Raw genomic sequence first — 13388 nt, 5'->3', positions numbered from 1 at the left:
CCCATACACCTTTTTCTCAGATATAACAGCCTCCACGTGGCTTGTACTCAGGGTCTAGAGACCCCAAAGAAAACCTTCAGGTTATTCACGTCTGAACAGTTTCAGGAACTGGCGTGGGCCGAGTTAACAGCTCACCACTGCCAAAAAGGGAGGTCTCTCCTCATTTTTTTCTGCCCAGCCACACACTATTGCCGCTCTTCTATATTCAACTCTGGCACTGATCTCAATACAGGAACGCAGTTCAGCTTGGTAAAATGGCAGGAAACAAACCTGGGGCAGCAAAAAGAAAGCTAGAGGCCGGTACTGCTGGGTTAGCAAGCTGAATTGGTTTGTCAGCCTGTGATCAGATGAGTACCAGGAATGGGCACAGAGTGGGGAGTGAAGCTGGTGCAGCTAGGGGGAAGACAGGGGGCCCAGCCACGTCACCTCTTCAGCACCAGCAGCAGCCCCAGCACCGTGTGAGCTTGGGAGCCCAGGACGAAGCCTGCGAGGCTGAGTATTCCAGCCCTAGACATTTACAGAATGACCAAGCAGAGACACATCCCAACACAGGGCTGTAAGACACTGTGAGCAAGAGATGAGTCCCCTGATACTCAGTGTAGCTGTAAAAACACTTCACAGACTGAACCGTGCTCAAAAATAGGAAAAAAAAAAACCCTCATAGTTTATTCTCAACGCAAGAAGCCCAATGCACCTAATCACCTGCTCCAGTGACTGCAGCTGGAAAGGGCACCTTGCTGGCCGCTCAGGGTGCTCTGAGAGTGCTTGAACTCCTGCCTGGCAGCTCCGGCGGAGGCTCCGCGCTCTCGTGTGTGCTGCATCACGCAGCGCGCGGCTGTAACATGCAGCAGGTTTTGCTCGACAGCCTCTGGCCGTGTCGCGAGGCAGCGCGATCCCCGGGGCACGCGCTGCTGTCACTCTGCAGCTGCCGAGCTGCCGCGGAGGCAGCTCCTCCCGACAAGCCAGCTGTCTAGCAACAGGACTGCAGCCGCCACGGTACTCGCTCAGAATAAAAAGGAGGAATGTCAACATCAGTAAAGTTCACAGGGCTGGTCACAAGAGTAAATCTACCTTTTATTGTTGCTAAGCCAAAAAAAAAAAGAGATGAGTTCTTCACACTTTGAATCTTTCCAGACCATCCTGCATTTACGTGGCTGAATGTGTCTCAGAGCACAGGAGTGGTGTGTGTGTATGTATATTTAATGAGCTCAGGGTCCTAAGAGGGAGGATAGGAATGGGATTACTCTTAGGCACCCAAAAGGAAGTTGGGAACTCCCTGGATGCAAACCAAGTACCTGGAGCTCAGTAGCATCACAGATCTCCCTGAGCTAAGTTCATCACCACAGAATCACAGTGAACTCCTATAGGGTTGGGGAGCTCTCGTGTTGTCACACTGCCACTTTGGAGGACTCGGCACTGGCCTTCAGGATGCATCCTTTCTCCATTTGAACTTCTGCTCCGCGCTGCTAACACAATCCCTCCCCATAAGTCACTATTGGTTTTGAAGCCCCAGAGCAACATTGCTTCAGGTGAAACTCAATCGAGAAGCCTCTTCTGGAGGAGCAGCTGATGGGCATCCACATTCCCATTCCTCCTAACTGTCCTCTCAGCATGAGGCATAAAGACTTCTTGATAACAGGGTGCAAAGTTGCAAAACGGGACCTGTCTGGTCATGCTACACAAAATACAAGCTGCAGCACTGAACATCATTCTGTCCAGACCAACCTGTGGAAATTCGCAAGCAGTGACAGCTAAGCAAAGGGGGCAGACTAAGGATATTTGGGAGTCTGATCCAGTGCTTCTGGCTTAGCTCTGCCCTGCATCCCTCAGTACACTGCTGTGAAAGAAAATCCTGTGTAGTACTGAGGGCAACGAGACATATTATTCAGCACGAAGTACCACTCAGGGTGGAGCTCCCACAGTACGGATGTGACCATACAGGAAGAAGAGCAGTTCACAAAACAGGGCAGAATTAACTTAGCTAGAGAGACATGGCTGTAAATACTATTTGAGATACACTATTCCTATTAATGTTCTCATTTTATGGCAGAACTTGACCACCACTTGACCACTTGAAACTAATACCTGACCACCCCATAAATACTATAACATACACCCTGCTTATGTGCCAGGCAGAAACGAATAAAAAAAAGTATGTTTCATGCTATGGGATTCCCTCAGCTTCTAATTCCTAGGAATCCTTCAGGGGCTCATGGAAAAGGATAGATGCAAATGTACATGGAGACAATCCATTTTGAAGAAAAAATAGTTTAAATAACAAACTCCGCTGCCCCTGAGCACCTACCTGTATACACATGCACACCGTGAACAGTTCCTAACAGCAACCTGTAGGAGCTCTACCCAGCCAACAACTGCTAGGAATGCTGACTTTCCAAACCGGGATGCTATTGCTGAGATTAGCACCAGCAATTGCCACGACCCATTTTGACAGATCTCAGCTGCCACCACCACGTTGGGAAGTTTCAGAATCAACATGAGAGCAGCACGAGAGATGCTACTCCATCGCTGCTGATCTTTCTCGAGGCTGGTTTCTAAACTGACACCGCCAGAAGCCACCCTGCTTTTCCCTAAAAGGGGTAACTCCTGAGAGGGTGCAGGATGTGCAATTCTCTGCAAAGGAGCCTTCTCCAAGGAATTATCCTGGAGACTGAGTTAAGCCCGTTTTTCCCTGGGGCTTGTAACCAATGCACAGCACACATTTCCATGCCTCAGGCTTCTCTGAAGCAGTTCAAGCAACACACAAAGTTGTGTTGTCTTCACAAGACAACAGCTGTTGGAAGTTTAATAGAAGAATTAAAGTAATCAGAGAAAATACTAAATACTAAAACTGAAGGCAGTGCAGTGATGCATCTGCAGAACAGAAAAGCTCATCTTCCAACTCAACTACAAGTTTAGCAGGAGCTTAGGTTATGCCTAGACCATGAACTTTTCTTTTTTTCTTTTTTTATTTTTCTTTTTTCTTTTTTTTTAAATAGTCACTATGGCTGGAGTGGGGGAAACCTGAACACAAATTCTTTACAGTAAGTATCTCCTATACAATATTCAGCATATTACATCACCAAGAAAGCTAGGCACTATAACAGCTGTTAATGCACACACATGGTTTGCAGGCAGGCTCTTAATATGTAGACAGACCCTTAAATAGCTAGGGTAAAGACCTATGCATAATATTATCATTAGAAAATGATTAATAGCAGTGATTTAGCCATCATTACACAAAATACTCTGTTAATGTCAGATGTTTGAAGCACCAAAACATATCCAAAGCACCTGCTGCAATAAAAAGGAAAAAAAAAAAAAGTGTTTCTGTGTAAGTAACATCATTTAAACAGATTGATATTAAGAAAAACATCTTGAAGTCATCTTTTCAGCTGCAAAAGTATCCGTAAAATTAAATCTTTTATAGGAGCTATGTATGACTTTCACAAATATTTACACAAAATGAGTTATTTATTCTGAAATGCACCTTTATACGTTTATCGCTCAGGATGAGATGGAACACATTTTGTGTAATAAAAAGATGGGATGACAAAATGTCAGGAAGACTTGAGTACTGAATGTGCTAATGAGAGTCCTTACATTTCACACCTGTAGATTCGCTCACTGATTTCAGCTGTTTCTGCTGGCAGGGTAAGGCACGTGTTCAGATGTTTGCAAGATCCAAGGTGAGAGCTAACAGTTCAAGTTTTAGAAACCTGATCCAAATTTACATCGTATCATTTTAACTGACTGCGACTCAGACAACCATTCTAGTGATGCTAACTCATCCATGCACATCTCAGTGTGCTGCGTGTTAGACGGGCAAAACAGCACATCAGCAAAACAGTTTTTCCAAAGTATTCAGTCACACACAATTAGCTCAGTGATTAGCCAGGCACACTTCGTGAAAACAAGAAAATGGATTCAATGGAAACAAAAGAACTTTTAAATATGCCACAGGATATACTGGCTGAAAAATATCAACTATATATCGTGAACAAAATTTTCTAAACTTAGAAATATACATCACATACATCTTATAGTTTGGGAAACGCAGTGCATGTTTCAAATATCAGAAGATAAAAATAATGGCAACTTTATTTTCCTGTACCTGTTGCCATTTGCCCTTAATTGCTGGATCCCTGATGGACTGACAATGTCTCTGGATCTGCTGGATGACACCTTGGTAATACACCATTGATGAGTCGTAATTCCCAAGGAGGGCATATTCTCTTCCTTTTTTGGCATTATCACAAATCTCTGCTAAATTCATCTTCCCTCAGAAATCTAAAAGAAAAGCAGAATCATTAGAAAATAAGACATTTTACAATGATATTTTACATGAAACTTTGATTTTTCTATTTCTCTCATAGCTGAATTATGTTTTCTTTTCCCCTTTTATGAACCATTTAGCTCTGGAGAAATCTCTCTTTACTAGCCTAAGGTCTAAGATCATAAATCAGAACTGCTTTATCAGTGATAAAAGGAAAAATCAACCTCCTCACTGTCTTTGGCCCCAGTCCTGTTTAATTAGTGCAAGAAAACCAAATGCCCTGTGTACACTGAACACCTTGTTGACCTCAAGGACCCAACCAGCCAAGCTTTAACTTATGGAACACCACAGTATATGAGCAGTGAGTAACCCATGAATCAAAAATCACATGAGGCATTAAATTGCTTATTATGCAGCTGTATTACATATGTTCCTCAATGCACCAACCACCATCAGGGCAGTCTCCACTAAACACTTTGATGAGTCCTTATCCTAAAGGGATGACAATACAGTTGAACAACAGCTCAACTATAGACAAGTTTGTTTAAATATCATTCTTTCAAGCATCCACGCTCTTCCTGGGCTTTTTCACAAAATTCAATACATCCCTTTGGGATTATAGCGGTTAGTGACCTAAATTTAGGATTTCTGGAAACAGCAATTCCAAAAACATATCATTCCTCTAGCCCCCAAACAATGCAAGATTGGCAGGTTTCACTAATGTAGTTTTATAAAAGCAGCAAATCACAGTAGGCCTAAAGCAAATCCACAGAGTCCAACTTTTCCCAGCAAACACCCAATAACAAAACCACACGTACAAGAATAAGCTCTATTGTACAGCGAGGTTTGTATTTAAGGTTCAAGATCTGTGGACTACCTACCTGTTTTATAAAACAGGCAGGACAAGATTAAGATATTAAGGAGGATGTATCTTGTGCTTAGCAAAATTCAAACAGGGAAATACAGGGTTAAATATGACCTTCACATGACCTTCATTCTGCCATCTGAATGATGCCTATAGCAAATATACATTCTGCCTCTGAATGTGCCAAGCGGATGATTTGGGTTTCTGCGCACACTCGTGTACTAGGTGGGCCCTGGAAGCCACTTGCCCTCGCCCTGAGTCTCACATTTCAGCTTTCCAATCACTCCCATCAGCTGTTACGATCTTCTGGGTGGAAGAACTATCATGGAAAGGGTAAATACCTTGAGTTTGTCTTCTCTTGCTGCTGAGGAAGAGCGAGGAATATCACTGGAAAGCCTTAGTACTATGGTAGTTGAGATTTCTTTTCCATTTAATTTTGAAATACAGAAAATTATAACCACGAGGAAATAGGGACAAATCATTGCATTACACTGGAAACACAAGAAGAAGTTAGAACTGGACACAGGTGACAATCCGAACCCATTCAGATTCAGAGAGCAGACTGGTGAGTGAAGAGAATACAGCACCCAACCTTCAAACCATCCACCCATCCAACCATCTCATGTCGGGATGAGAACTTTTTATACAAACAACTTATCCTCATATGGAAGACAGGCTGCAAACTTATGGAGGTTTTCCCCATACAGAGGGAAAAAAAACAAACACAACATTTATAAAGAACTGCTACACTTAATTCCTAGAAATCCAGAATATTAAAGAAGAATGTACTTATTTTAGCAGTCTCTCTTCTCTGCTTACTATAGGCAGCTCCCATCCTCTCGGGCCTGTGTTCAATTCCCTTTTACCTTTGGAAGACTGAAACTCCCATCCTGCTTCCTTTAATCCCTTAAAGCCCCCTTAAAGGATGCTCTACTTCCTGGAGGGGACAACCTCCCTATCCCCAGAGGAAGCTGGGACAACCTGGGTCCAAGCAGGAACACCAGGTGCAGAAGAAACACAAAACACATGCTTAATTTAGAAGAGTTTTAGTGGAGAGCGATGGGAATCCCAGAATGGCTGAGGTTGGAAGGGGCCTCCAGAGATCATCTAGTCCAACCCCCTGCTCCAGCAGGGACACCTAGAGCACGTGGCACAGGGTGGCATCCAGGCGGGTTTGGAAGATCTCCAGAGAAGGAGACTCCACAACCTCTCTGGGCAGCCTGTTCCAGGGCTCTGGCATCCTCACAGTAAAGAAGTTCTTCCTCACATGGAGATGGAACTTCATTTATCCCCATTACCTCTTGTCCTGTCAACGAGCACCACTGAGAAGAGTTTAGTCACTTCTTCTTTACATTCTCCCATCAGATATTTATACATATTGATCAGATCCCCTCTCAATCTTCCCTTCTCCAAGCTACACAGACCCAGCTCACTTAGTCCACTCATCTAACCCCACTTCCTCAGCTTCCCTATGAGAATGGTACGGGAGATGGTGTCGAATTCTTGCTGAAGTCAAAGCAGACAACAGCCACGTCTCTCCCCTCATCCATCCATCCAGTCGTCTCATCGTAGAAGTGCCCGGAACATCCTAGCACCAGGAACACATGATGCAGAGGATGCACAAACACATGCTTAATTTAGAGGAACTTCAGTGGAGATAGCTGGGAAGCAGAAGAGGTGGGAAAATCTATATGTATTTTAAACTGAAGAGGGAAACCAAGCAATTCTTTGAGGTCCTGTTACAGAAAGACCTGCTATTTAATGACCGAAGATGGTTTAAACAAATTACAAATCTTTTATGCACCTCAGGCAATGTTGATTCAGAACAGCCAACTTCTAAAAGCAGCCAAAAAATTCTAAATTCTAAAGGCATGTCCAAAATTAAAGAAAACTTGAAGCTATTTTGAGAAGATTATTTTTCTTGGTCTTCTGGACACCCTGCTCTTCAACAGAGGGTGGGAGGGATGATGTGACTAGAGTTTTGTTTGCATTTTTTTAAAAATGCATACTCATTATTTGATCTACAGCAATAATGTAGAGTTTGTACAACATTATATAGAGAATATCTGTATATAATAGACATTAGATCCTAGAAATATAAAACTCATTAATAGTTAAATATATATTTTGTTTCCCCCCCGTTTTTTTTTCCTACCACATCACGGTCACATCCTTTAAGTAAACACAGAGCCTGCGACAACTGCGATCAGGTATATTTAGAACAACTTACACAATCCTTTTGACACCAGCTTTCCATCTAATCATCGCGTGGTTCTTTCCTGCACTAGACCGTAACAGCCCCACTGCACGCCAGGATACCCTCCGAGATTCCCGAGTTCACGGATCACTGACAAGAAGAGACACTGCAGACATTCATGTCAGTAGCTGCCATACATGGGGTCTTAAGCCCACTTGTTAAAAACCCTGCCTGGGCTCGGCTGAAAGGTCACAGGGGATATTACTTGCTATTCTTTGGAGCATAAGCTGAGCTCATCCCTATCAAGGGTCAGAGAAAAAAATCTTTCCCTCAGAAATGCAGCAGCACGTAATTGAGCAAGATCCAAGCACTTTGGATCAAAAAAAAAAAAAAAAAGAAACACAAAAAGCACACTCTAAAACATTAAACATGGACAAACATAGATAAATATATCCACAAGCACAGTTGCAGTATGAGTGCTGGGTGGTTGGAGGGGGGATATAGTGACTGCTTCTTTAGGATGCCATTCCTAACCTGTGCACCCTAATGCGGGATGACTGTCCCCCCTTCTAGCTTGGCTCCCACCTACCCTGACCCACGGGGCTATCAGCGGCAGTAAATGCCCTCCCCGATAGGTGAGGTCAGGAACAGGATTTCACCTGCTGTTTGTTACTGTTCCTAAGTTTGCAAGCGTCCAAATGACGGCATCTCTGCAGTCTCTGTGCATGCCCTTTGTGCATCACATGTTTTGATACATGTTTTTACATGACTGTGGCCGGTTTTCTCCACAGGTGCTTGATTCCCACACTGAATGGATGATGCTCACCAAAACGAGCAGTTACTTAATTTTCCTTTATCTGCATTATCGCTACAGTCATATCAATCCTATTTACTGCATAGGATAGGCATACCACATATGCATTTACTGCATTTCTTTTTAACAAATTACTTATTAATTCCCTCCCTGATAAGGTCATGACATATTTAGCTTTCCCTGGACATGTGTCTTTCTCTGATTGAAATTTTCTCCACACAGACCAAAAATTTTCCACAGCTCCCTGCGATTTCTAGACATATGGTCTCACACCGAGCAGCTGTGCAGTCCTGCTGACTGGACAGCTGAACATCTGCAAAGGCCCAGACAGGCACAGACGAACATTGGTCACCAATTCTGTCTCTGATTTTCTGCACGTCAGACATACAGCATAATGTCGGGCATCCGGAAATTCAACGCAGAAGACCTGACTTCACAAGACAGAATTCCATACAAGGCACCATCCTCCTGGAAGCCAGTGCCAAAGCATTCTTATGTTTTTCAGTCCTGCAGACCAGAACCAGGATGGCCCTCGGACACTGCACAGCCCCACGTGGGTGACTTTCCACACAGAGCGAAACAGGTGATCCGTGGAGAAGCAGTATGTGACTGAGACTGATAAAACGCTGATGCGCCTGAGGGTTAAGGTTGAACAGGAAGGTGGCATTGTGGCATTTCCTTTTTACTGCCTGACCTCTCAAAATAAAATAACACATTGACTGCAGCAATAAGAAGACATGGCTTTTGTGGTTATGATCTGTTCAGGGATTCCTCCTTCCAAAGGGACTGGTAAACTCTGAATTTTTATGCCTTTCTAGAACTTGGTTACAGACCAGTCTTTTCTCCCTCGCATCCACTGACCCGCAAGCCACGCATCGGAGCCCTCCTTCCAGGAAGCTACACACCACGACACACCGCGACGCTCCCAGGAAACCGTAACGCTGGAGAGCGAGTCCTGGCCACTAACGGAAAGAGGGGAAAAAAAGCAGACTCAAGCACTGGACCTCTGATGGTCCCGATTTCACTGCCAATGCACCCCCGGGTCTGCCCAAGCAGGGAGACACCACCAGCAGCACCAGCACTGCTGTATTTCCCACAGCAGATAGAGCTGCGAAAGCAAAAAACTGAATTCCAGTGTTACTGCGTTCCCACTTTCTATATTTATCCTCTTTTCATGAGTACTCATTTCCACTAACGAGTCTAAGCAACTACCTGGCTCTTGTTCCTTTCTCATATTCCTCATACTGCCTAGAAGCTTTTCCTTCATCTAAACCTCCCTTTCCTAGTTTAAGGCCATATTGTTTATGTTAGTCAATTTTGATCAGTTTTGAATATCTTTCAAAACCTTATGTTTTCCTTACAACAGTCGTATCTTCCATTTTCCCTCAAAAGCTAAAACTTCTTGAGACACACACAGCAAGATGACAACAGAACCTTACCTGGAGAAGTATAAACTGTAGCACTTAACAGGACATTATCAGAGAAAGTATTGATTTTTCTTCTATCACATGTGATTCCTACTAGGAACCTGTAAAAATCTTCATATCCTAAAGTATATAGTTGTACTAGATTTCTTCTTCACATGATCGCTTTTTTTAATTGAGTTTTTTAATAATGTTATTCAAAAATATAATCTTGCCTGTTTTAATAGAAATACTGTCTCCTTCACTCTGGGCTTGGCAGGCCTCCGTGTCTAACGAGGACTGCCCCCACTCAGGGGCTCTCTCTGATGCTGCTGACAATTATCAGGCATCATGTTTGCAATACAGAGAGAACTAACTGATCACTGCAAGATAAAGCACAAACAAGTAAAGCGCTTGCCAAGCTCCACACCAAAATATATTTTTCCCTATTAATTTAGCTTCCCTTAAACTCACAGCTGTTTTTCCATAGGTTTCTATGGCACCTAATGATTATTACCCCTCAGGATCACAACTCCTTAATGCCTGTTAAAACACATAGGTAAATAAGCGTGCGATTCAGTTCCACCAGACATGGATTTAGGCTTCATTGAACCAAAGCCTCCAATCCAAGACCAAAAGCGCCAGGGCTCTGCGGGGTTTTGTTTTCCTTTGCTGCGCACACGAGCAGCAGCCGTGGGGGCTGCGGTGAGTAATGGCACCGCGCGCCCGCCGTGTCACCTGGAAGGAGCCTGCGGTGCAGACGAGGGGCCCGCGCCGCCGCTCGGCCAGCCCAGCGCCGAGCGAGCGCCCCGTCCACGTCGCTGCTTCCTCCGGGCTGGCTGGCGCTGAAACTCAAGCCGCTTTGAAATACTAGACGTGGAGTTAATGGGGGAATGAGCATGGAAGTGGGAAGGAGAAAAAGCATGCACACAGGCCTCAGCGGGTGCGCGGGCTCCCGAGCACGGACTGGGAGCAGGAGGTTTGCTCAGACTGCACGCGAGGCGCTGCAAACAAAGCCAAGGGCCACGGGTTAACGGCGGGCAGAAACAGAAGGGAAAAAAGCAGCTGGCCAGTGTGTTAATTGGAGATGATTTCCTATCGCACCCTGGAGAATTAAACGAACATTGACAGAGCCTTTGAACCACAGTTTTCTGCAGTACTAGGTAGAAAAGGATCCTAGAGAGCTGTGCTACCCCCGAGAGTGACTGCAAAACGAGTTCTCCTCCACACTCCACTCCCGCGGTTCATACACCACTTTCAAAGCATTTTCACACCGTGCAAGGAGACCTCAAGCACCTCAGCCCAGGAGGGGCACAAGTCCCCACAGCCAAGCCTCGGTTACTGGGTGCACGAGGGGCTTGGCCAGGCCTCACAGCAAAGCAGAGCTCAGCCCAGACCAGGGCCCCTCCGGCCCTGTGTGGAGCCACTCGCTCCTCGGCTCATGCCACGAGCAAGCACTTCTGGCAGAGCAAAAGTGCCACCAAGGGGGGGTTGTGTGGAGCCAGCTCCAGCCCGGAGCGTTTATTAGGGCAGGCTGGCGCCGAGGGGGGCGATTAGCCCGCACCGGCACCCGGGACATCCCTGTTCCCGCACGGCCACGCGCGGCGGGGGAGCCCGGCCAAGCCCTCCACGGCCCCACAGCCACTCGGTCCCGGCGCTGCCGCATTCCTAGCAGCGCCGATCCGCAGCCCACATAAACTTTCCATGAATAATTGCAGGCTTAATGGACGCACACATGTGCTCATGACCCTGACTCACGAGGTCAGCATTTGGGCCTGCATACTTTCCCCCCATTTGAATTCCCCTTGGAATTGGCTCTTTAGGACTACAAATGTGTGAGGTTTTTGTTTTAGATTAATATTATGCTTTTCAGAAATATTATAAAGAATAGTGTGTATATACATTATGCGTACTCACACGTGTGTGCACATATACACACATACATATATATATATATATAAAAGAAAAAATAACTGTTAGAGCTACAGGCATCAAATCTTTGTTTTTCACAGGTTATCCCTGAAAGAATCCCTATTTTTGCAATCAGTTACAGTGCAGTTACTCTACTGATAGAGGCCTATTTTTATTCATGTTCTGTTTACTTTCCTAGCTCTGCGGCTATGCCTAGCTCAGCAGTGGCCTCAACCCTCCACGAGCAGCCCCAGAGCCCCAGTCTGCAGAGCCAAAGCTCCAGAGGCTGCAGCAGAGACATTCCCTCCTGCGGCGTCTTGGGAGCTGCAAGAAGCCCAGGCTCCAGAGCAGGGACGGGGCCTTCAGAGCTGTTTAGCCACTGCTTTTTCAAGCCCACGAAAATCAAGCACATTTTTAAGTGCTGGGGAACTTTAATAATAGAGTCCTCTGCCTTAACTATAATAAAACATTTTACACACTGCAGAGGTTTTAAGGATGCCTGTACTGTTTGTGTCCTACGCCGCCACATATTGATCCTTCCTCTTTGGGAATAATGGAATAATGCTTATGACACTCAGAAGCTCAAGTAAAACTCTGATTTCTGCTACAGTCAGAGGGAAATACATGAAACAAGATGTGTCTAACATGGGCAAAAAAATCACCTGCAATAAAATCAAACATCCATTGGAAAGGAACCCATCTCTGAAACATTTATAACTGTATTAAGAACATTCATATGCAAGGAAAAAACACTGTGCTGATACTTGTGAGATGCAGATTTGTACAGAAAGAAAAATAATAATAATTTCCTCCCATATACCAACCATAAATATGCGCATTTTACATATAACCTAGCGCAGGAGCTGCAATGTTATTTCCCTGGAGCCTTTCCCCACCTATTGCAGAATACACGAGATAACGGAGAGCACTAAAACTGCCGTCAGAAGATGGAGAGGGAAAGGAGAGCAAAGCCAAGGCTGCCATGAGGACAGAAACGCGGCACTGCCAGGAGCCCCCTCGGATGATCATTAAAAACGGTGCCCGCTCGCGTGAAGACCCCCAATGTCACAAGCTCAGCAGAGCGGAGGGAAACACGGCAGAACGGGGCCGCCCGCCCGCCTTGCAGCTCCGACCGCCGCCCCAGCTGCCCCGCCGCCATGTCTGCCCCCCCCGCGGGGCCCACCCCAAGTGCGGTCCCGCTGGGCGCGCCGGGACTTGTAGTTCGGGCCCGCGCCCAGCGCCCCAGCGCGCAGCGCGCCGAACTACATTTCCCAGCACGCCCCGCGGGATGCCGCGCTGCGCCAGCCTCCCTCCCCCCCCCCGCCCTCCCCTCCATCCCCTCCCGCGGCCGCCGCCTCCTGCCGGGCGCGGAGCGGCGCGGGCGGCCGTTGCGCCCCGGCGCGCGGAGGGGCCGCCCCGCACGCGGGCGCCGCCGGTACCTGTGAGCGCCGCGGTGCGTGTCCGCGCGCGGGGGCGGAGGGGGGCGCAGCCCTTCCGCGCTGCCGGCCCCGGCTGGGGGGGAAGGGGAGGAGGGGGCGCGCGCGCGCGCGCTCGCGCGGTGGCGACGCCGGTTGCCATGGCGGCGGCGGGGAGGGGAGGCCCCGCCCCGCGGGAGGCCGTTGGTGGCGGGGGGGGAGGGGGGGTGACCCGTTGTGTGGAGAGCGGGAGGAAAAAGTGGGAAAAAAATGACTACGGCTTCCAGGCCCAGTGCTGAGCTGGCCCTGCAGCCGCAGCACTTTGCTATGGTCTGCGCTCCTCTCTGTTCTGCGTAGTCTTTATTTCTTCGGGTTCTAGTGGATTTTCACACAATGGAGCACAGAACTGGTCTCTCTGCGCCTAAGCAGAGGGAGCAATAAGAAACACGAAATCCGCAGTTGCCCTCTGCCCTCAGCGATCATTTTGCCAGCAGGTTTCATTGCTTTTAT

At 46.7% G+C, this 13388-nt stretch overlaps 1 protein-coding gene across 3 annotated transcripts in view; it reads right to left on the bottom strand.

The window, feature by feature from the left end:
* Positions 1 to 13012, bottom strand: part of KATNAL1 (katanin catalytic subunit A1 like 1) — a 35215-nt gene extending 22203 nt beyond the window's left edge. For 2 of the 3 annotated variants that reach the window (XM_088522187.1, XM_088522189.1), the window contains exon 1: positions 4112 to 4292. In XM_088522187.1, coding sequence (XP_088378313.1) covers positions 4112 to 4273 — 162 coding nt within the window. In that variant the 5' untranslated portion in view covers positions 4274 to 4292. Of the gene's footprint in view, positions 1 to 4111; positions 4293 to 12902 lie in introns of those variants that run through there. The other variant, XM_088522188.1, reaches the window with a different exon arrangement.
* Between the last annotated feature and the right edge of the window lie 376 nt (positions 13013 to 13388).

Source organism: Tinamus guttatus, unplaced genomic scaffold (genome assembly GCF_059628265.1).
Source record: "Tinamus guttatus ecotype Peru unplaced genomic scaffold, ASM5962826v1 Tinamus_guttatus_pri_ptg000150l, whole genome shotgun sequence".
Lineage (NCBI taxonomy): Eukaryota > Metazoa > Chordata > Aves > Tinamiformes > Tinamidae > Tinamus > Tinamus guttatus.
Note: the sequence above shows the minus strand (reverse complement) of the source record. Positions and strands in the feature narration are given on the sequence as shown.